This window comes from Tympanuchus pallidicinctus, unplaced genomic scaffold (genome assembly GCF_026119805.1).
Source record: "Tympanuchus pallidicinctus isolate F22 unplaced genomic scaffold, pur_lepc_1.0 scaffold38, whole genome shotgun sequence".
Classification (NCBI taxonomy): Eukaryota; Metazoa; Chordata; class Aves; order Galliformes; family Phasianidae; genus Tympanuchus; species Tympanuchus pallidicinctus.
Window position 1 is genome coordinate 395000 of NW_026294756.1, and position 21648 is coordinate 416647.

Here is a 21648-nt window from a genome sequence, read left to right on the forward strand (position 1 = left end):
CATCATCATCACCACCACCATCATCACTGACATCACCACAACCACCATCACCATCACTGACACCACTGCCATCATTGATACCTTGACCACCACTGACTGCCATTACTGACACCAACACCACCATCAGACACCACCGTGGCCACCACTGATGCCACCATGACCACCATCACCATCACTGACACCACTGCCATCAATGACACCACCACAATCACCCCTGCCATCATCATCATCATCATCACCACCACCATCATCACTGACATCACCACAACCACCATCACCATCATTGACACCACTGCCATCAATGACGTCACCACAACCACTCAGTCATCATCACCACCATTGACATCACCATCATCACCGACGCCACCATGACCACCATCACCATCATTGACATCACTGCCATCATTGATACCTTGACCACCACTGCCATCACTGACACCAACACCACCCTTGACACCACCGTTGCCATCATCGCCACCAACACCACCATCAGACACCACCGTGGCCACCACTGATGCCACCATGACCACCATCACCATCACTGACACCACTGCCATCAATGACACCACCACAACCACCCCGCCATCATCATCATCACCACCGCCATCATCACTGACATCACCACAACCACCATCACCATCATTGACACCACTGCCATCATTGATACCTTGACCACCACTGACTGCCATCACTGACACCAACACCACCATCACTGACACCACCGTGGCCACCACTGATGCCACCATGACCACCATCACCATCATTGACACCGCTGCCACCATCGTCACCACCACCACCATTAACACCACCCCCACCCCCGCCCCCCATCCACCCCAGGCCCCCAATGACAGCCAGACACAGGACTTTGTCCACTTGTTTATTGTCATCCAAACACCAAAACCCCCCTCACAACACAACGCACAGTTATTGAGTTCAGGTTCTTCCTCCCTTGGGGACGATCAGTGGGAACTTTTTTTTCTTTTTAAAGTTTTGATATATATATCTTTTTTTTTTTTTTTTCATCAAAAGATTTAGAGTCACAATAAACACGAGTGACAAAACCAAACCCTGCGCTGCTGTAACCTCACTGTTACACTTTGTTAATGATTATAAATCCTTCTCATTAAAAAAAAAAAAGCACAATGCAAATCGTTCCGCTGAAAGGCGACACACAGCGTAACTGCCTTAAGCAGACAAACACTCCTGCGGTTCCTTGAGGTTCTTTTTTGCATCATATATATATATATTTATATCTTTATCATTAAAAAAGTCGCCTTCTGCTCCCTCTCCTTCGGAAAGGAGGTGATAAAGGCTCTGAACGCAGTGGCTCTGATCCCTCCTGCAGCCCACATCCCCTCTTCCCAATCCTTTGCTGCCCTTTGGCCATTTTTTTTTCCCCTCCTTAGTAAGCAAAAATAAAACAGGGACGGCGAGGTCTGACGATTCGGAGGCAAAGGCTCCTAAAACGATCAGAAAAACGGGAAAAGAAGCAAAGAAACCCGCGGCACTGAGCTACTGGGAGGGCAGCGTTAAGCCAGCATCTTCCTCAGCAGCCCGGCAGGGACGCCGTGCGTGGCACAACGAGGAGCGCAGCCCCAGGGCCACGCCGTCACCGGGCTGCCCTGAGCGCCGCCTGGGCAATAAATTAAGCCGTAATTATAACAACCCCCCCCTCCCGCCCAAAAAAACCAAATAATTAACAAACCACACGGCTCCCAGAATCGCAACACTGGTTTCAAATGAAAATCAGGGGTTTATTTCACAAGTCGCTAAAATCTAAGTACAATAAGTCATCGGCGTTTATTACTGTATTATAAAATCTCGTAGTTGCAACGTCTCCGAGAAAGGTTATATGGCTTGCGAGAACCAACGCTGCTCTCAGCCTCTCCCCAGGAGAGGTGGAAGCCTGCAGCACCGTCCCCGGCTCATGCAGCGCCGTGCAGCGAAGCGGCGGCCGGCCTTTGTTCGGAGCTCTGCCCGCAGTGCAGCGGGGGCCCTTCGGTGCCGGCAGCCCAGCAGCGGCAGCGCGGAGCGGAGGTTTGTTCCGCACGGCTCCTCCGCCGCCGCCCCCAGCGGCGTCACCTCGAGGCGCAGCGCCGCTCTGGGACAATTCCGTCCCAATTCCGTCCCAATTCCGCCCCAATTCCGTCCCAATTCCAGCCCACCGAGCTGTTCTGCTTTTGCCTTTTTCTCCTCTTTGCTCTGGCAGGGGAGCAGGAGATGCCCGCGCAGCGCGGCGCTGAGCAGAACAACGCAGCCCCGGCCGTGCAGCGAGGCTCAGCGCTCGCGTTCTGCCGCAGCAGCCGGGCAGGGCTTTGCAGCGACACATGCAATAAATATGGAAGTTACCTGCAGCGCTCCAAGAACCACAGATAAAAAACGATGTCAGACCGGCTCTGGATGCCAGCAGCGATGGCTGGGCTGGATCTGTGGGTTAAAACCCTCCTGGAGCAACGCTGCCCCAACGCACAGCGCTCGCGGGGCCCCTCGGTTTATCGAATCAAAGCTCGCTGTGGTCCAGCATCGCGAGGGAGCAGCGTTTGCAAGATGCTCCGCGCTTTGTGCTCTCGGTTCTGAGCTGTCTCCCATCGCACTGAGCTCAGTGCCAGGTCTCCCCTGCGGGCCGCGCTGGAACAGGAGGAGCTGCTGTGCCCAAACAGGCGCTGACATCGCTTTTCACCCGGGTGCTTTTCATACTTCTGCCCCTCTTTCCACTCCCTCTTTCCCAGCTGTGACACACAAAGCAGACGTCGCTCCTCCCCCCCCGACGCATCTGCATTTCAAATGGAGAGAAGTTTTGCTTTTTTTCCTTCTGGACGAACAAGGTCTCCCTCCCCAGGCCAGGTTTCAGCTCTGTTCTGGTGGTAATGCAGGCATTGGTCAGAAGAGAGAAAAATAAAATAAAATACAAGAAAACTCCACACGTGTAAAGAACTGAAACAATTCTGTAATATTTCAAAGTGCAAAAATAAAATGCACTCCATTTCTCTCTCTCTCTCTCTCTCTCCACATCTCCCGATCCAAAATACCCCGGAATGAAAAGAAAAATGAACCCAACACAATGAATTCCTCTCGTGCCCAGTTCGCTCTTGATTTACATTTGTAAAACAAACAGAGGAAAAAAACAAAACAAAGTCAAATTGAAATCCTAGGGCTTTATACAGCAACAAAGACCGTTTTGCAAAACTAGGCTCTCTAGGCTACCCAACAGTTTCCAAAGTATCTAAATATTGATATTCACACAACAGAACAGGGGCTCAAATGGACGAGTCCTCTTTCCCACTATGCCACGGCTCGACCTGGGGACGGCCCTGCGCAGAGGCTGCTTCAGACTGAGATCCAACAGCAGCTGCTAAGAAAATAAGACCCAGCACAGGGGCTGAGTCGCGCCCCCTCCCCCTTTTTTCTTTCATATATAGATATATAGATATATATATAATTCTGCAAATAATTCTCATCAGCACTACTTCCAGCACTGATATGCAACGTAAGTAGTAAGGCAAAGTCTTTCTGCCACTCGAACTGGACGTGAATTTGGGAGAAGCGCGGGGAAGAAGGAGAGAAGATGACGAGGAGACAAACCGGACCTGAGGGAGCTGGGCTGAAAACCTGTGGAAATCCCCGAAATATATTAAAACCACGTAGAAACCTGTCCTTAAAGCAGGGTCACCTAAAGCTCTATCAAAACGCAATACTGCAGCGGCCGGGGAGCGGCTGGGGGGGGAGCAGCGGGCGCAGCGTTCAGCACAGCCACGGCCCCCATCCTTCTGCTCGCCCTTCTGACTGCGTCTGCAGCTCCTGCAGCTCCTGGATTTGGAGTAAAATCGCTCAAAACAACAAAAAAACCTCCAAAAAAAAAGGAAAAAAAGGAAAAAAAAAAAAAAAAAGGAAATAATAATAATCCCAAACAGTTTCACTCGTTCAAGTCCTCTGGGAACGTAAGAAAGGCCCAACTGCTCTCGGCTGAATTAGAAAGATCGAACAAAAGGTGTTTTGTCTATGCAGTAAATTAGATTTTTAGACTACCAGCAGTTCAAAGTCTATTCCAAACAGAATCCAACAGAAGTGAGAGGCTCCTGCACGGGGTCCCACCCACCGGACGGGTTGCGGTGGCACCAGTCCCTTAGAAAACAACAGACTCGAGTGGAATTTCAGTTTGCTTATTTATCATTAGCTCATCATCAGCGGATTTTTGAGACATTATCATCTGCAGGCTGCCTTCCTGGCTGAGGAGGGGCAGGGAAGTAAAGCAAACATGACCTCGGCTCACTAAATGTGTCTGCAGGACAGGTGGGAGCTGCTCTCCCCAGGCCACCATCCACGCTCCGTGGTGAACCAAGAAACCGAAGGCAGAGTCACTCAGTCCTCCTCTTGTGCTGGTGACAAAGAAAATCCAAACTAAAATGTATAAAGCCCAAAAAATAAGAATTCTTCCCCTTCCCTGACAGCCTTCATTATCAGTCAGTCACAAGGATCTGATAACCAAAGGAGCTCGAGTCTTTCCCACCCACGCGGCGTCGTTTCTCATAGCAGGGACAGCAGCACTCGATGGCATGAGGAGTGGTCTTCTCGCATCCTATAAAGCCTGGGGCGTATCCAGCTGGGATTAAAGCAGATTCCACTGTCGTGTGGTATAAAAAGGATGGCAGAAACAGGAAAGTCTTCCTCTCGGGCGTTCCTCTGCATTATTTCCACGTGGCAGACTGTGGGATGGACCGCGGGGGGATCATATCCAGCAGATACTCACGCTGGCGGTCTACTGCCGAGGAGGACTTGTGCACAGCTAGACTGGGGCTAACAAAGGGCAGAGCCCCACCTGGGGAGACACAACAGAGAAGAGAGGATGAAGGTCACAGCACGGTGAAACCAGCGGCAAATAAGCACCACTCCCCTTTAACCTGCACAAAAACAAGTAATGGAAGTGGGCCCGCAGCAACTCGTGTGCTACAGAAGGTCAGAACCTCCAAAGGTCCAACATCAGCCAAGCCAACAGCACTAAGGTTTCGTATCAGAAATGAAGAGTTGAGCAGACTTGGGCTCTCTGCAATGAAATCGTGCTGAAGTGGTAAATTAAGCTGTCAGGAGGAAAAAATATAAACCATTCAATACTGAGCATGAAAGTAGATCAGAAGGCAGCCAATTGCTATGCTGCTTCCTTCCTGGAGATCCTAATGATCACTTAAAAATAAATAGCTCCACAGTCAGATTCTTACATACAGAAGAGATTAAATAAGAATTTAACTTTCAATCTGTTCCAAACAACAGCTTCAGTTGGTTCAGGTCCTGCAGAACGCTGCGAGGATGTGCTGCAGCCTCACCTGCAGCAAAACCATTCCTTTACTTGATGTGCTTTGATGCGACCTGACCAAACTCAGGTCCCAGAAACGCACAACAAACCCCAGCAGCGTGGCACTGACTGCACAAAGCCACCAAAGAGCATCTGACAGTACGTTATCCAGGCTGCTTACGGCTCTGTAAAGCAGCAGCTTTTGCTCGTGCCTCCTTTGAGGAGCTCAAACCGCAGCAGAAGCCAAGGCTTCAACACCCAGACTGAGAGCACAGCCTGGGGACAGCCAGGAAAAAGCATCCTTCCCCAAAGAGCTGTTGGACAGATTGCAGCTAATAAGCAGAAAGAAAAGAAAAGAAATTTCAGAAAGAAATCTACCTGTGTTGATGGGAGTCTTCTTCCAGGCGGCAGCACTGCCCTTGCTGACAGGTCTCTCAGCATGCTTACCTGGCCTACTCCCAAGTGCTGCTGCAGACGAGGCATTCTGCAACTTGGGTGACTGGCTAAATGCATGCAACACCCCCCGTGGGGCTCCAGAGCCTCGAGACATCTGGCTAGAAGTCTGGATAGAGAGCAGACAGTCAGACAGGCACAGGGAGAATCCCTCCTTCACCCCCCAGAGCCTCGGCCAACATTTACTGCCTGACTTTTCTCGCCTTCCTCTGCCAAACCCAGAATGAGCTATTAGTCCCAGGTCTGAAAACCTCTAAAACATCTCTAAATCAAACCAAGAGATCAGTTTTGTGTTCCTGAAAGTAGCTGTAAGAACGCAGAAAGATGTGCTGGGTAAGCACCTCTAACACCAGCATCTCCTCTGCCTAAAGAATCGGTGCCTTGCTTATTTCAACTCAAAGCAGCACCTGAGCTGACTCTTCCCAACTAAGAGGTGGTTTTATAAGCTGTGTGAGATGCAGTTTCCACCACAGATGACGGCTGCCCGTTACCTCAAAGCTTCACAACCACCACCACAAGCTCCCAGCTCAGCTCCCTACCTGAGCTACATTTATTCCCATGTATTTAGCACTGGAGCAAGTCTTTTTCATTTCATTTCATCCTAAAGAAAACAGAGATGGGGCTTCGTGCAGCCAGAGCCTCACCTGCTTGAGCGAGTGGTGCTGCACGATGGGGTCTGACTTGCTCTGTACAGGAGATGCAGTCTGTTGCAGTATCCTCTGCTCAATCTCCTGCTCCTGCTGCAGAGCTTTGACGAAGGCAGCCTTCAGCCTGTTGGTGTGCTCTGCTTTCAAGGCCTTTTTCTGATTGGATGTCATACAGGTTTCACACATGATGGTTCCGTTCTTCTCCTCCCTCCAGCGGCAGGTGAAGTCAGTCTTACACTGAGCACACATGTAGGGCTCACGGGATGAAACAGGGATGGAAACTTTACCTGCAGGACACAGCCAGGTGAGCTCAGCTCCAGCTCTCATTTCTACAAGTCACCTACGACAAGCCTCCAGATTCTCCATCACCAAAAACACACCACCTTCCACTCCTCCCCCTCCCTCCTCAGCCTTTTGCACTATCAGACGTTCTTTTGGCTCCCTTTGTTGGTGTGCAGGCATCCTGCAGATCCTTCTTTCCTCACCCTCCTCAAACCATCCTGAATGGCAAGACACACTGCAGAAATCAGGGAGTGAGGCAAGAGAACTGGTGCTATTTGTTGAGACAAAATCTGCTCAACTGTTTACTTTGACAGTTACGAAACACCTGACAGAGAGGTCTGCAGCCTAGAAGGGACAAGGAGAGCCTGTAACCAACTCAGATTTTCTTCTTGTCTTCTGCATGGACTCGGCAACAGAGCTGGAGTTTTCATTTGTTTGGAGGCAGTTCCTCCAGGACACCACTCTCATTTCTCCCCAGGAACATCCCTTCATCTGCTGACAACGCAGATGGAGAACACCGTGGTGATGCATAAACCTGGATGACAGGAAGTCACCTGCACCAGGGAGAACTGAACCACTGCCCAGCCTCTGGGAAATCCCAGCACCGTGCAGCTCTACACCTTTACAGGTACAGCAAGTTGAAAGCTGGGGATGGAAGCGAGCCCCAGATTAGACAGATTAGTCCTGGAAAGCCTGACTTGCTGCCTGCTGTTCCCATCACGGATGGGAAAGGTTCTCTCCTCACTTTTGGGGAACTGCCATCTCACCTTGAGTTTCCAGCAAATTCTGCACAACTTCCTCCAATCCAACTAGGTAAATAAATTCGTTATTAGCCGCGCTGGGCAGGAAGTTCATCTCTGGAGCAGGTGGCTTTGGAGGAGGGATCTCCAGCAGTGTCTTCTCCAGCTGCTTCCGCAGCGCCAGCTTGGCTGCAGCCTGCCGGCTGGCGGGCGACTCGTTGGAGTTGACGATGGAAGCGGCGCTGGTGGAGGTGGCATTGGCCTGAGCTGATGTCACTGTTGTACCTTTGATTGAAGTTGGAGAGGCCTTGGAGGAAAGAAGACAGAGTTTAGTGACGTGCCGGGGCACCTCGGTACAGCAGGGCTGTGCTGGGGGGCAACGAGCAGCGATCAGGAGTTGGGACTCAGTGACTCCCATCAGCTGGGGGTGCTCCATGAGTACCTTCAAGGTGCTCAGGGGGGGCACTGGACAGCCTGCCCCTAAAGCTCACTTCTGCAGTGACCAACAGGTCGCAGTATTGACATTTATTGCAATGAATTGGCATTTATTGCAACAGTGTGCCACCCATTACACACATTACTTATCACCCAACCCTCCAATTCCTTCACAAGGAACTGACTTTTCTTTCTTATCAATTCGATCACACAGATTTGGAGATTTGAAAGGAAAGGGGTACTTTAAACCGCTTTCATCCACAGTTTTTACACAACATCAGCACCAGCAGGATCTGCAGGCTGCTCAAGACAGAAGCCCACCCTGAGCTGTGCTCACGAGAACGAAGAGAGACCAAAAACCCCCCATGTTTCCATCCGCATCCAAACCCCGAGTGCAAAATGAGCTCCGCACTCAACGTTCCATTTGGCACAGAGGATTTTGCAGGATTTTTTGGCACAGAGGATTTTGCAGTGCTCACCTGCGGGATGTTGACGATCAGGCTGGTATTGGGGACGTTGGCCACACGGATCAGACCCTGCTGGATAATTCTCTGCCCCTGAATTTGCACGCTGGGGACCGAGGCCCGCGGTGCCAGCAGCAGCGGAGGCGGCCCCGTGCTGGAGTGCTGTCGGATGTTGTGGATTTGCTGGGAAGACACAGAAAACGGGTTGATGCAAAGGTCAGACAGCAGGAGAAAAGCGTGGGGAGTCAATGGGACGGGAAGGGAAGGCCAAGAAAGCTCAACAAGCGTCTGTGTCAGAATGGGATGCTCCTCCCTTTCAAAACAAAGCAACTGGAACGTGGCGTCAAAAGAGGTGCTCCTATGAGAAGCCATCACACGCTGCAGGCTGGAGAGCCGTGCCAAAAATGCAAAGTTCCCACGTCAGATTTCTTCTAGAAGGTCTGCCTGTTGAGCCTGTTTCATTTTAAAGGCGTTAGGAAAGCTGTTCCTCAGAATGAGGTTTTCCCCGTATCGGAACAGAAAGCAGATGAACCCCCAAGTGCTCTGCCTTCCCCTTAATGCTGGCTATGCAGTAGATAAAAGCAGACCTTCTGCTACAAAATAAAGCCTCACTGAACAAGAAAATATTGTTTTCCTCAGTTCCCCACAGAAGCCTAAAGTCCAGAAGGCCAAATGCAATTAAGCTTTGCTTTCCTACTCCTTCAGTGACACCACAGGTGATAAAGACCCTGCAAAGCAGCACTTCCCCATTTCCAGCTATCTCATTTCAGCAGCTCTTATTCAACCTGAAGGCAGACACGATTTGAGCAAATTAAAAAAAAAAAAAAAAAGGGGAGTTTTCATGTTTGAAATGGTGGAATTGATACAACAGAAAGAATAATGAGGAAAGAAAGATGGAAGAGTGAGGGATTGCAGTTTGTTTCCTCTGCTGCTGCTCGCCCAGGCAGAGGGTGAAGCTGGGAGCCCCTCCATCAGCTCTTGTAATAAAGCAAGCAGGTGCCTCTGGGGCAACCAGGGGAGGACAGTGTGGGTAAGGCAGCATCCTGCATCACCGTGGGGCTTCCCATGTTCACTGGGAGTGCTATGGGACAGCAAGACAAGCAGGAGCTGCAACGGCCCTTCAGTGGCAATATGCCTCTATTAAGCAGTGAATGAAAGCTATGAAGGATCCTTCCAGCTAAGCAGAATGACAGCTGAGGAAACATTTCAGACGCACTCAGGAAAAACAGAACAGATCTACCAGGAAGGAAATACCTGTGCTCCTCTGACAAGAGGTGGCATTACTATCTGCGTGTTTTGCTGGGTTCCTAATTTTGCAGAGGTCTGCTGCCCACCACGAACCAACGGAGGAGGAATAACAGTGCCTGGTATACGTGTAGAAGAGGTCTGAAAAACAGAGGACAGTTTACTTGCATGTTTCATCCCGGTGCATTTGGATGCATGCTCTCTTCTGCTCGGAGCACCAAAAAAAGCAGTATCCAAAACGTTACTCAGCAATACAGACATCAGAACGCAGAGGTGGGCAGGCTGTGTGCTCAGGGGCTGCTCTCTCACGCTCTGCACAGAGTTCAACATGTAAAGAGCAGCCCTGAAAGACGTCTCCATCCACCCCCCCCCCCCGCGCAGCTCAAGAACCACTGCACTGAGAGACACAGGGAGCCACGCTGCAACAGGAGCACGGTGTGCATGAGAGCAGCTCTCCTCAGTGCCTGATGTGATGAATGCTATCTGCCTTCAGCACGAGGACAGCAAAGGCTGCAGCACAGGACACAGCCAGGCTGGCTTCAGCACAGCTAGCGTTCCAAGCAAACAGTGAAGAGCAACTTTATGTTCTGGAAGGATGAAGGAACGGGGGGCCATACACAGTGCTGGCTCCGAGGAGAAGCAAAGGGCAGACAGAAGCTGGGGATGCAGGAGGCTGGGGGGGTTTGGCACAGGCATGTGTGCAAGAAGGAAAGAAAAGGGGAAAAAAAAAAAGAAGTCAAGCTAGAGAGGCCTGAAACACCACCGACCATCTTTTTTGAGCTGTGGACTGTAATACATCTTGGAAGTTTCTCATAACGCAGCCAAAGGTTTCATGCATCACTTACAGTCCTGCAGAGCACGACGCAGCCTCGTCTGGAAGCGCTGCTCAGAGCAGCAAACCCTGCTCACGGGGCTCTGCACGTCCACCACCCCGCTCACCCCGACCCCAAACTGACCATCATCCCCCCAGGTAAGATCTGCACACACCGGAGCTCTCGCATCCACGAGCTCCCAATGCGTGCACACACGTGCTGAGGATGGGGGAAGCTCAATCCCCTTCTTTACGCCCCCCAATTGGAGACCAAATGTTAACTCCTACACGCAGGAATTAAAGAGACAACCAAAGCAGATGGAGGTGAGATTCATTTGCCCAAACACCACGAACGAGAGCGAGAAACTGAACTCAGGATCCGCAGCTCCCAGCTCTCTGCTCTGCCCACTGGCACACACACACACACAGCTGCAGGCTCGCAGCCCACGTGTGGGGATTTAAGTCGTGGTCCAGTTCCTCTGAAAGTGCTGTCACCTGAGAAGGCAACTCGCCTTAAGGAAGAGAACACTCAAGCTGATTGCCTCGAGTTCTGAGAACGGCTCCCAAACGGAGCACGCATCCAGCCCACCCCTCATGCAGAGCACTCCGTGGGGCTCTCAGATGAAGAGCTGGTATTTTCCAAGCGAAAGCATTTTGTGCTGAAACTGTTTCGAAATTTGCTTCAGATCAGCCCGAGGTAAACGATCAGAAACGTTTTAAATTTGAAAGTGAAGCAAGATCCCAAACTCAGAGGAAGATCGGGCCGGCAGATGCCAATCCCCTCTCTTGCTTTGTTCCCCCCAAGGCTTTCCAACATCACATTTAGCTCAGCCTGAACAGACCCTCCTCACCAGCACGTGCCATTCAGCCAAGGAAAACCCGGCAGCCTTCAGGTGATCATAGTGAAGGCACAATTAAATACCTGCAGCCCACAACAACAGGCTGCCACGGCGCTCCTACAGAGGTCGTCAGCAGCCACAACCTGCGTGCTTTTATCAGTGGAGCAGATGAGGTCCCAGGATGATGAGGATAAGCTTTGGAGGGGCACCTGCGTGCGACGCCCTACCTCTGCCTCCCACCCCAAGCGTTCCTACACAGCTTACAGTGGGGTCTGTGGGAGCGAGTGCTGGCTCTGCCTCAGAGCTTCCACCCGGCTGTGAGCAGTGAGCTGCCAGCCTGTGCTGCCCCGTGCCCTGCTTGCTGTGTGCCCTACCTGGCAGCCTGGCCCGCCCCACTGACCTGCAGGGACGGCTTGCCAGCAGGAACACTCTGCGTGCCCCGCACCAAGGGCGGAGGGGTGGCCACAGCACTCCCAGAGGAACAGGCAGGCTGGAAGAGGAAAAACCAGAAAGAAAGCAGAGGAGTGTAAGGGTGTAGGCAGAATCACAGAGGCTAAGGGAACAAAAGCGTTTACCTCCTTCGCTTTAGTAAGGGAATCTTCAAAGACTGTGGGTTTCCCCTTCCCCCACCCTTTGCTTCCTCCGAGCACCTCACCAGGCGTATTTAAATGGAGAAGTGATTAGGCAAGTATAGATAAAGTTATGTCAGAAAAAGAACAGAGCCTATGCACCAAAAGCACAGCAATGCAGAACTCTGCTTTAGCAGCCTCGGCTCACAGCCTGTTTCAGCCTCATCCTCTGTTACTGCTGGTTCCAACTAATTGGGTTTGAACGTAACAAAGTGAAACAGAGTTAAAGGCTTCGGTGTGAAGGTGAGGATACACCAACTGACCCCGCCGAGTTCCAGCACCCCAAGTTCATCACTCAGCAGGGAACTGCGTGCTATTTCATCGGCTTCGTTTCCACCTCAAGAAGTCCAGGAGAGAGACACCGACAAGCAAACCCAACCAGAGAGGTGCAAACATCCAGCTGACACCTACACAGCTCCCCCTGCACAAAATCCATTGCGTCAGCACCGCATGCTGCAAAGTCAAAGAGGTGAGATGGCACTGGGACACAGCCTGAGCCTGACGGTGACACTGCAGCTCCTCGACACAAAGGGGGAATTTCTGCTGGGGTGGGAAGAGAGGAGGAGGAAAGGCAGGAATTGTGCAGAGCAGATCCTGGCGGTGGGGATGTGAGCACATCCATAACCACGCTGGCAGGGTTGTTACGCAGGAGATCCTCCTCCAAACGCGTGCCAGCTCTCTCTGTGCTGCTTTAAGGACTGTGTTTAGCAACCTGCAGTGCATTTCACTCATTAACACACCTGAGGTTACCAAAAAGCCGTTCTGCTTTTGGATAGAGCTGATGGGATAAGCTGCCTTGTCTTCTCATCTTGGCGAGACCAAAATGCCGCAGGAAGGAACGGTTAATGGGATACACTTCAATTCACAAAGGTTTGGCAAAAAGCAAAATGTGCTGCATTCAAAAGCTCTGCAAGTCACTGGAATTACCACAGTTTAATATATATGTATTTTTTTTTCCTTCTTTCCAAGGTAAGGACTAGCAGGAACAGACGTACCTTCTGAGTAGTGGTCTCCTTCTGGATTTGACTCTGCCGTAACTTTTTCAACAGGACAAGCTTTGCTTCCTCTAACCGTAGCTCTTCTTTCAGCTGCTTGATCATTCTCTCACGCTCCTCAGGACTGCTTTTCTGCAGGGCCGGGTAAGGCAGTTGAGGATGGGAAAATAGGGAGGGGGCAGAGGGAAAGACAGATACCATGCAAGTTACGACAAGAACTCGCTGCCTTGTAATTGTCACGTATGTCTTAATATCACTGACATGTCTGCAATGCAGGGACACAAACTGAGGGTGGAAAAAGAGCTCAAAGGCCAAGGGGGAAAAAAAAAAAAAGCTTTGGTAATTTCCATAAAGGAAATGAAAAAACAAAAGTCGAATGAAGAGCCAAGCGCTGAGTGCGGGATACCGCGGCCACCACCATAAACCCTGCTAAAAAGTCCATTCTGAAAGAGGTGCTCTTAAGAAGCACATGAAGGTTAAGGAGATGAGAGCCCAGAAAGTAATAATAAAGCACACATCAGGCTCTAACAGCTGCAGGACCCCCCCCAAACCAATCCTCGTGCAGTCAGGGATCCCCTGACCCCCAGCTCTGCAGGAACAGAGGACAGCAGGGCTGCAGTGCGTCAGGACAAGCGGACTCACCATGAGCGCCTCCGTGTTGGTCTCTTTTAATGCTATCTTTGTTAAACCATTCATTCTAGGGCTAGAAGGCTCGTTGTCTGACAGCACTATGACGTCCGGGGAGGGGACTCGCTTCTCTCTCTTTATTTCACTGCAAATCAGAAGGAAAACACAGAGAATGAGTTAACAAAAACAAGCCAACAAGTGCTGCACGGTGTGACTTACAGCCTCCTGATACATTATTCCCATATCTCTCAACTTACTGCCTCCTTAATGTGCTGCAAGGAAGAACCTGACTCCCCTTCTCTTTTTCCTCTCCTAATGTAAGGGATTTTGCATTCTGACCGCCCCCACCCAGGCTACCCTTAAGAGAACAACTGAAACAACTCACACACAGTCACTGACCTACGTTTGAGCACTTTCTCATGACATAACCTTCCTACACCTCTCACCCCTCAGCTCCATCAGAAGGAAACAGCAAACTGCATTAAAAAAGAAATAAAAGGGTCGGGGAGGACGTGATGTGCAGACGGCAGCGCTGCTCCTTTGCTGCACATCAGTTTCCTGAGCAGCTGGGAATGAACCCAGCCATGCACTGGGGTCACCATCCAGGGATGGAGGGAGCAGATCCTCTCCAGTGCCAGGATTTGGGATCTCAAAGCACACAGCACCGTTTGCGGGAGCAGGGAGGTTTGTCAGGAGCAGAGCACAGGGGACAGCAGAGCAGGGGGGGCAGCAGAGCAGGGGGGGCAGCAGAGCAGGCGGAGCGGCGACGGCGCTTTGGAAAGGGCTGACAGCAAGAAGAGCAGAACGCACACACGGCTGCGTGCTGTTTTCCTTGAAACCCAAAACCAGAAGTAGGAACAATGAAGTTTACACTGTGAGCCTTCTAAATTTGTGGTGAGTTATGCATTAGGAAAAATGCCTGGAGAGCTTGTACCAAGCAAGGCTAAGCAAATATTTAAGTGTGGCTTGTACTACTCACAGGTAAGAGATGTGGCACGGAAGCTTTCTGCCTCTTCATATCGGGTAATTACCCCTCAGGTTAAAGAACGATTTCCAGGCTTTACAGCTACTCCCCGTATATCAAGAACCCAATAATTAACCCTTATTATCTTATTTAGAGACGTGAAGGATATTCACACTGAGCAACATCACTGAAGAGCTGCGTGCCCCGCAGACCAGGAGACCCACAGCAGACAGAGCCACGTTTGGGATACAGCAAAGCCAGCCGAGAGCTGCATGGAAAGCTTTCAAAATGCAATTTCCACTTTGGTGAAAGGATTACAAAGGGAGAAATGTCCTCTAGAGGGCACAGCGAGCCAGTAAACCCGACCTAGTGAAACTGAGGGCTTCCAAAGCAGCAGAGGCACAGGTGGAAGGTTTCCAGTGTGTTTCTGTACCTGGTGGCATGGAACTGGCTGCTGGTGCCCTCGGATGGGCTGTAACAGAACAGGGCCTGGTGGTGGGTGGCAGTGGGCAGCGTGTGCCATGGAGCAGCACCATCCAGGTCCAGACAGGAGGTGGGGATGTGGTTGCAGCCTTCTGCCAGCCTGAGCTGCTCCAGGCAGGAATCCAGGCCCTCGTGGCACCCACAAACTGAGGTTGGTGTAACCATGGGGATCTGAGGCGCCCAGTTCTGGACCTCATGGGACCTTGCTGCCTGCTCCGGCCTTCAAGCTGACCCACGTGCACCACAGGGGCAGAGTGGCATCTTGGCCCCTCCCAAACCACAGCACTCCATGATTCCATGGCTCAGATCACAACCAGCCCGCAGGGAGGAGAGCAACACAGCGACAGCCGCAGCGACACAGCAGAGCAGTGCTGTCACCCACGGGCCCCATTTCCAGCAGCATGGCAGTACTCAGGGGTTGGGGTTCTGACACCGAGGGACAGTCCCTACAACAGCAGCCCTGCAAACCACAGATGGGCTGAACCCCACGGAACCCCATAGAGTCCCACAGAGCCCCATGGAATCCCACAGAGTCCCATGGAGCTCCACAAAGCCCTATAGAAGCCCCTAGAGTCCCATAGAGCCCTATGGAGCCCCATAGAGCACCACAAAGCCCTGTAGAGCCCCATGGAGTCCCACAGAGTCCCATGGAGTCCTATAGAGTCCCATAGAGCCCCACAAAGCCCTATAGAAGCCCCTAGAGTCCCATAGAGCCCTATGGAGCCCCATAGAGCACCACAAAGCCCTGTAGAGCCCCATGGAGTCCCACAGAGCCCCATGGAGTCCTATAGAGTCCCATAGAGTCCCATGGAGCCCCACAAAGCCCTATAGAGTCTCACAGAGCCCCACAAAGCCCTATAGAGTCTCACAGAGCCCTATGGATTCCCATAGAGTCCCAAGGAGCCCCACAAAACCCTATAGTGCCCCACAAAGCCCTATAGAGCCCCACAGAGTCCCCCAGAGCCCTATAGAGGCCCACAGAGGCCCATGGAGCCCTCCAGGCGCCGCCGTCCTGCACTGAGTGGGGCACCGCGGGGTCACGTGACGCAGCATCACGTGACCCGCACGGCGAAAGCCATGGCAACGGGCGGTCCCAGCCGGTGAGGCCCGGCCTTCATTTTGTGAGGTGAGGTCAGGACCAGGTGGTGGCACAGAAAATGGAGCGGGCCGGGCCGCGGGGCAGCAGCACGGGTCTGTGTGCAGAGGGACGGACGGCGCTTCTCGAGAAAAAGGAGCGAAACGGACAAAAACAAAAGGAAGTCCCCAAGAGAGCCGCCGTGCTGCTGGGATCCTCGGTCTGTTGGCTTCTGGGCACCTCAGGAAGGAAACGGCGCGGAGAGCTGCACGGCCAAGGCTGGGACTGCTGCACAGCAGCACCGGCCACTGAGATCTCCATCAGCAGCCATCTGCTCACTGCACCTTTGGGAAGATTAATGAGACGGAATGGGAGAAAAGAGGAAAAGCTCCAGCAGCAACGCAACGCCTGGCAGTGCGAAACCGGAGCAGAGCAGCCCTGTGAGCGCATCCCACCTGCAGCGAGGGGAACACGAAGCTCCGTCCCAAAGAGAGGGGATCCCAGAGCACAGCTCTGCAAAACAACCTTTCTTTAAAAAGAAAACCAAAACAACAAAATAAGGAAAGAGTTCGGCCCGCTCTTCTGTCAGCCTGCGTGTGTAAAGAGAGAAATTTAAAGCAGATGTTTCAAAATGGGAAAGACAATGGGAATATCACCACTTTCAGGACAAATGCTGCCACCAGCAGTTAATAACTTGGGATGGCTGCCCCGGCACCGTGACCTTTATCCTCCAAAGCCATCAGGCATGTCCTTCAGCTAAATAAAGACATAATTCTATTATTCCCCCCTTCAGCTTTCATAAACGTTGCTGTCTCAATCACCCGGGCTGTACGCAGGAAGATGAAAGCAGTGCTGCTGCCCCTATTTAAGCATCCTCGGCAATAAACCACGGCTGAACAGAGACCTTGCACAAAGTTTGTGGGAAGCAGTGAGCGCAGAGCCCCAGGTCACCAAACGCCCAAAGCAAAGGGCCCCGTTTCCTTCCATTCCCTCTTCCAGCCCCCCTGGCAGAAGGACGCCTGCTTCACGCTATTTGGAAGTTCTCCTCGGAGTCCTGGAGCATCCTGAGATATTCAGAGCACCACGACGACTCCGGAAGAAAATAACCAAGGGAACAAAGCAGAAAAGCCACATTGCTTTGGGGACATCGAGTTGGTGACGTGAAGGAACGAGGCCAGGAGGCTGAATGCAGCCTCACAGCTCTGAGCTGGGGCAGAAAATGACCAGTGAAGGTGCTGGAGACGACAGACCCGAGGCCGTGGAGATGGACTCAGCACCCATAACAGGATCACCATCCACAAGACTGAAGTCTCAATGATGCGTTACGGCAGAAAACAAAGCCGTGATGGTAACTCTTCACAGAGGCGCCCAGCGCCACGGGCTCTGCTGGGAAGGTTCATTTTGGGGGATGTCGGCCACAGAGCAGCTCACAGAGCTTCACTGCTTTCATGGCAGAGCTCCGGAACCACAGCGCCTTTACTTTGCTCCTGCCGATCCGGAGACACCGACGTGACACGAAACCCAAGCTGCCTTTTGCACACTGTATCTTCCCCGTGCTCCCAAACGCTCTTTCGATCCCTCCCCCCCAAAAATAAATAAAGCACAATCGATGATCAATCCACTGAGCGTGGCATTGAAGTTACAGAACTACTGACCCGGAAGGTGGAAAGCCCAGCTGCACAGCACAGCCCTGCAAAGCGCTCTCCCAGCACACTGTGCCCAGCAGCAGGTAACTGCAGGAGGCAGCGCAGCCATTGCTCAGCCGAAAGCTTCATCTACATGAGCAAATATGCAACAGTTTTGCCTCAGTCCATTCAGCAATCGCTTGTATGCTCCCATCCAAAAATATTTGGCAGGGAAGGAAGACAAACAAGGCAAGAACAAGCAATGCAGTGGGGAAAAGAGGACTCTTTTTTTTTTTTTTTTGGAGATGCATCCACATGAATCAAAGGGGTTGTGATGGATCTAGCAACCGCGGTGTGCAACCGAAGCAAAGCAAACTTCATTCCTTTCCTGCCCTTCCTCTGAACATAAATTAAACTTTAATCAAAGCATCTCTGCATTTAAAACACAGCATTAAAATCCCTCAAGAAACTTTTTTTTTTTTTTAAAGCCAGGCTGAAACCAAAAGGAACAAACGAAAAACCAAATCCAGAACTCAAAGTCCAACGCTCAGACTCCAAACCCCATCAGGAACACGCAGGCAGGGCACAGCAGCCACGCACACAGCTCCCAAATGCTTCCCACTAGATGTTATTTTTCATTGTACCACACAGCACACGGAGAAGACGGTCGTTCTGGGGTTCCAGAGCAAGGCAAAACCCTCCCCAAGCACACGTGTTATAACCAGCAAGACTGTAAAGTGAAGGGAATAAAGGACTGAGATGCTGCCTTCAATGCACCAACTGCAGGGATGCCACAGAGCCCCCATCCTTCTTTTTCACTCCTCATTGAGGCAGACAAGCCGTGGCTTAAGGCAACCCAGCTCGGGTGCCACTTGGAGAGGCCAGAGCTCAAGGCTGTACTTCGTACTTCTGTGGGCCATCAGGAAACAAAAGGGTGCAGGCAGCCGTGGTGGAATATAACCCCAAAGTGCCGAATGGGAATGGTTGGCTTAGCCAGACTTCAGTTTCAACTGGAAGGAAAACTAGGAGGCTGCAGAGGACAACACAAGGAACACAGCTGTCGGTGGAGGACAGCCTGAGCCCAGGAACGTCGCTCCTGGTGTCCAGCACAGCTTGCTGTGAGCTGCACCATCACTGCACGTGCCACTGGTTTGTGTCAGGAATGCCACCATCAGGTTACAAAGCCAGCAGTGCACAGAGCTGGGAGCTGAGTGCAGAGCACCGTAAGCACAACTGGCCCAGCACAGCACCAGGAAGGCGCCAGCCCCAGCGGGAGCAACTGATGCTCAGCACAGGGCAAACGTGGTGGGAAAGCGGTGAGCATGAAGGGAAGGGAGAAACAACAACAAAGGGAGGAAAGGGCCAGGAAAGAGGCAAGAGGGCAGAGCTCGGGCCGTCCCAGCGATGCTCTGCTCCTCGGCGCCGATGCGCAGCAGCTGATGACAGCAAAGCCCTGCACACAGCACACAGCTGAACCACCCCACTGCCAGCGCTCCCTGCCCTTAGGAAGGGGGCAGAGCTCCTTGCTCCCAGGCCAGCCCTGCAGCACAGCGATGCCACGCAGAGCAGCAGGCTTGGCTTTGGCCTGCCGTGACCTCCCAGAGCCTTCCACCACTACAGGCTTCCTTCTGTTTCTTCTGGCATCAGAACATGTGCTCCAACCAGATACTATTTTTATAAAGTTAACTTCAAGGTTCAGGGCAAAAGAAAAAAAAAATTAAAAAAAAATTAAGCAAAATCTATTTTTTTTTTTTTTTAAGTTTAGTGCCCAGGTGTTGCCAGGTCTGCATTTCAGACCTTGAAAAGAAAATCCAAATGATTTCAGAAGGATCATCCATTCAATGGGCTTGACGTCAGCTCCACCACGATTACTGCCGGGCCACCTTTTCCAAGGAAAATATTATGTTTTCAGTTCTAAAAGCATTAAAGGAAGTTTAAAAGCCAGAACCCCATACATCACTGCGCATGAATTTACCCAACCCAGGAGGCAGTAGTAGCTCAGTCACTTCCAGCACCAGCTTTTATTCATCTGCTCACAAAATCAGCTCAGCTACTTTGAAAACACAGCTCTTATGAAAGCTGAATTCCTCTGAAGATCAAAGGTGTTGGAGAGGTAAATCCCTCGCTTAAAAACATCCTTGTGAAATTAAGACCCACCTTCCCACAAACACTGATTGTGCTCCTGTATACGCGAGGATCCGATGCTGCTTCTCCTGTATCAAAGCATCTTCAGCCCTAGGAGGCATCTGCACCCTGTGCCACGGCTGTGCTCCTGTTAAGAACTTCATGCCAACGTCCCAACTTTCACAGAGCACCCAAAGAGCTCAGCCAGAGCATCGCAAAGTTCTTAATTACGTTATGATCATTAACTCTGAGGGCTTGCTTTCAGAGCGCCTCTTTACGCCGAGTGGTTTTTATCTGGGGAAACCTCGTCTCCCCCTGTGCACAGATGGGATCTCAGAATCGTAGGGGTTGGAAGGGACCTCAGAGCTCATGGAGTCCAACCCCCTGCCAAAGCAGCTCCCTACAGCAGGTCGGCATCCAGGCAGGTCTTGAACATCTCCAGAGCACGAGACTCCCCCACCTCCCTGGGATGCAGCAATAAAGGATGTCCCACCTCCACCTGAAGTGGCAGACGTTCCTCACCCCAATCACTGCTCCCTGGGCAGCTCAGCACGCAGCTCCTCGCTCCCAGCCCCCCGTGCAGCTCATACAGCACAAACACTGGCAGGCATTTACCAAACAGCTTCACAAAGAGCACGTGCGTGTGGGGGCAAGTACTGCAACCGGAGAGCGAGGGTGCCCGCCTCTGACTTGTTAGCTTTCAGCTATGAGTGATCTTCTCAGATATTCTTCAAAAAATAAAATCACAGTATGCATACTTGCGTTAATTAGCCAGCAATTATACGAAAAGATGCCTGAAGAGATTGGCTGCTATCAGCACAACACGCTGCCTGACATGGGAACCACCAGCTGCCCCAGTAACTCCTGAGCAGGGCAGGAGCACCTCGCAGGCATCAACTCCAGCAACCTGAGTTATGCACTGCCCTTTTTGCAGCAGGTTTGTGAAGAGCTGACAGCTCTCCCCTTTCCTCAAGCGAGCTGATGGAGGAGGTCTTACTTTACAAAAACAGAAGTGATTCCTGAATAGAGCTGCTGGGGTCTTTGTTGCTTCTCAAGCATTAAAAGTTGGGAAAAGTTTACGGGTGAGTTGCCATTACACATCAAAGACATTGGCCTTCCCAGCAGCACCCCTCCTCCCAGTAACTCCCTCGCAGTTGATAAGAATCTCGTGTTTTCAGTTTCACATCTCAAATCTGCACTGCTGTAACGCCTCACATCCAAGCAGATGCAGATTCACAGCCTGAGAACCGTTCAACATTTTGCAGGCAGGCCCCGCTCCTCACAGCGCTGCTCCAATGGGACTGGGAATAAACGAGGCTCCTGACTTCCTGCTCATCGCTTCACCTCACTGCAGCAAAAACCAAGCAAGGTCTTCGTGGTGACCAAGCTTTTATCCTGCTATGGACAGAAGCTGGGTTGGATACAGCAGAAGATTTGGAATCTGGCCGTAAGGTGATGCCCCTCCATCAGGAACACTTGATTCACCCGTGTAGCACAAGCACAGGTCAAAGGGAAAATCCTGTGCCAAAGCAATGAGCAACTTTGAGTTCATGCTCTGAGATGCCAGTGTTCAGGCACAGAAGGGATGCCGGCCTTTTGGGAAAGCACCAAGAACCCGTGCTTCACAGAGCTGCTGCAGAAGGGTGCCATCATTTCACAGCAACTCCAGTGGCAAAATCCACCCTTTGCTATAAGAAGAAACTCCCATCCACACACACTGCTCTGTCAGGAGGAATCAAGCCGCAATTCAAACCCCTCTGTTTGGGCAATCACCACCTATTATTTTTCCAATATCAGAGCTCAATTAATACGATCCTCTAAACCTCAATCAGTAGCTCAAAGCGCATCCTCCTTACAGCCTGTATGTTCTTCTATTCAGGACAAGGCTTCTTCACTCAGCTGCTCATCACAGCTGCCTGAGCT

General features: G+C 51.5%; 1 protein-coding gene across 8 annotated transcripts in view; it reads right to left on the reverse strand.

Moving 5' to 3' along the window:
* Positions 1 to 998: 998 nt before the first annotated feature.
* GATAD2A (GATA zinc finger domain containing 2A) overlaps positions 999 to 21648 on the reverse strand; it is a 44703-nt gene continuing 24053 nt past the window's right edge. For 6 of the 8 annotated variants that reach the window (XM_052699982.1, XM_052699983.1, XM_052699984.1 and 3 more), the window contains 9 exons: positions 13470 to 13599; positions 12828 to 12959; positions 11604 to 11693; positions 9563 to 9694; positions 8324 to 8491; positions 7437 to 7716; positions 6385 to 6674; positions 5666 to 5849; positions 999 to 4816 (listed from right to left, as the gene is read on the reverse strand). In XM_052699982.1, coding sequence (XP_052555942.1) covers positions 4686 to 4816; positions 5666 to 5849; positions 6385 to 6674; positions 7437 to 7716; positions 8324 to 8491; positions 9563 to 9694; positions 11604 to 11693; positions 12828 to 12959; positions 13470 to 13599 — 1537 coding nt within the window. In that variant the 3' untranslated portion in view covers positions 999 to 4685. The remainder of the gene's footprint in view (positions 4817 to 5665; positions 5850 to 6384; positions 6675 to 7436; positions 7717 to 8323; positions 8492 to 9562; positions 9695 to 11603; positions 11694 to 12827; positions 12960 to 13469; positions 13600 to 21648) is intronic. The other 2 variants (XM_052699988.1, XM_052699989.1) reach the window with 2 other exon arrangements.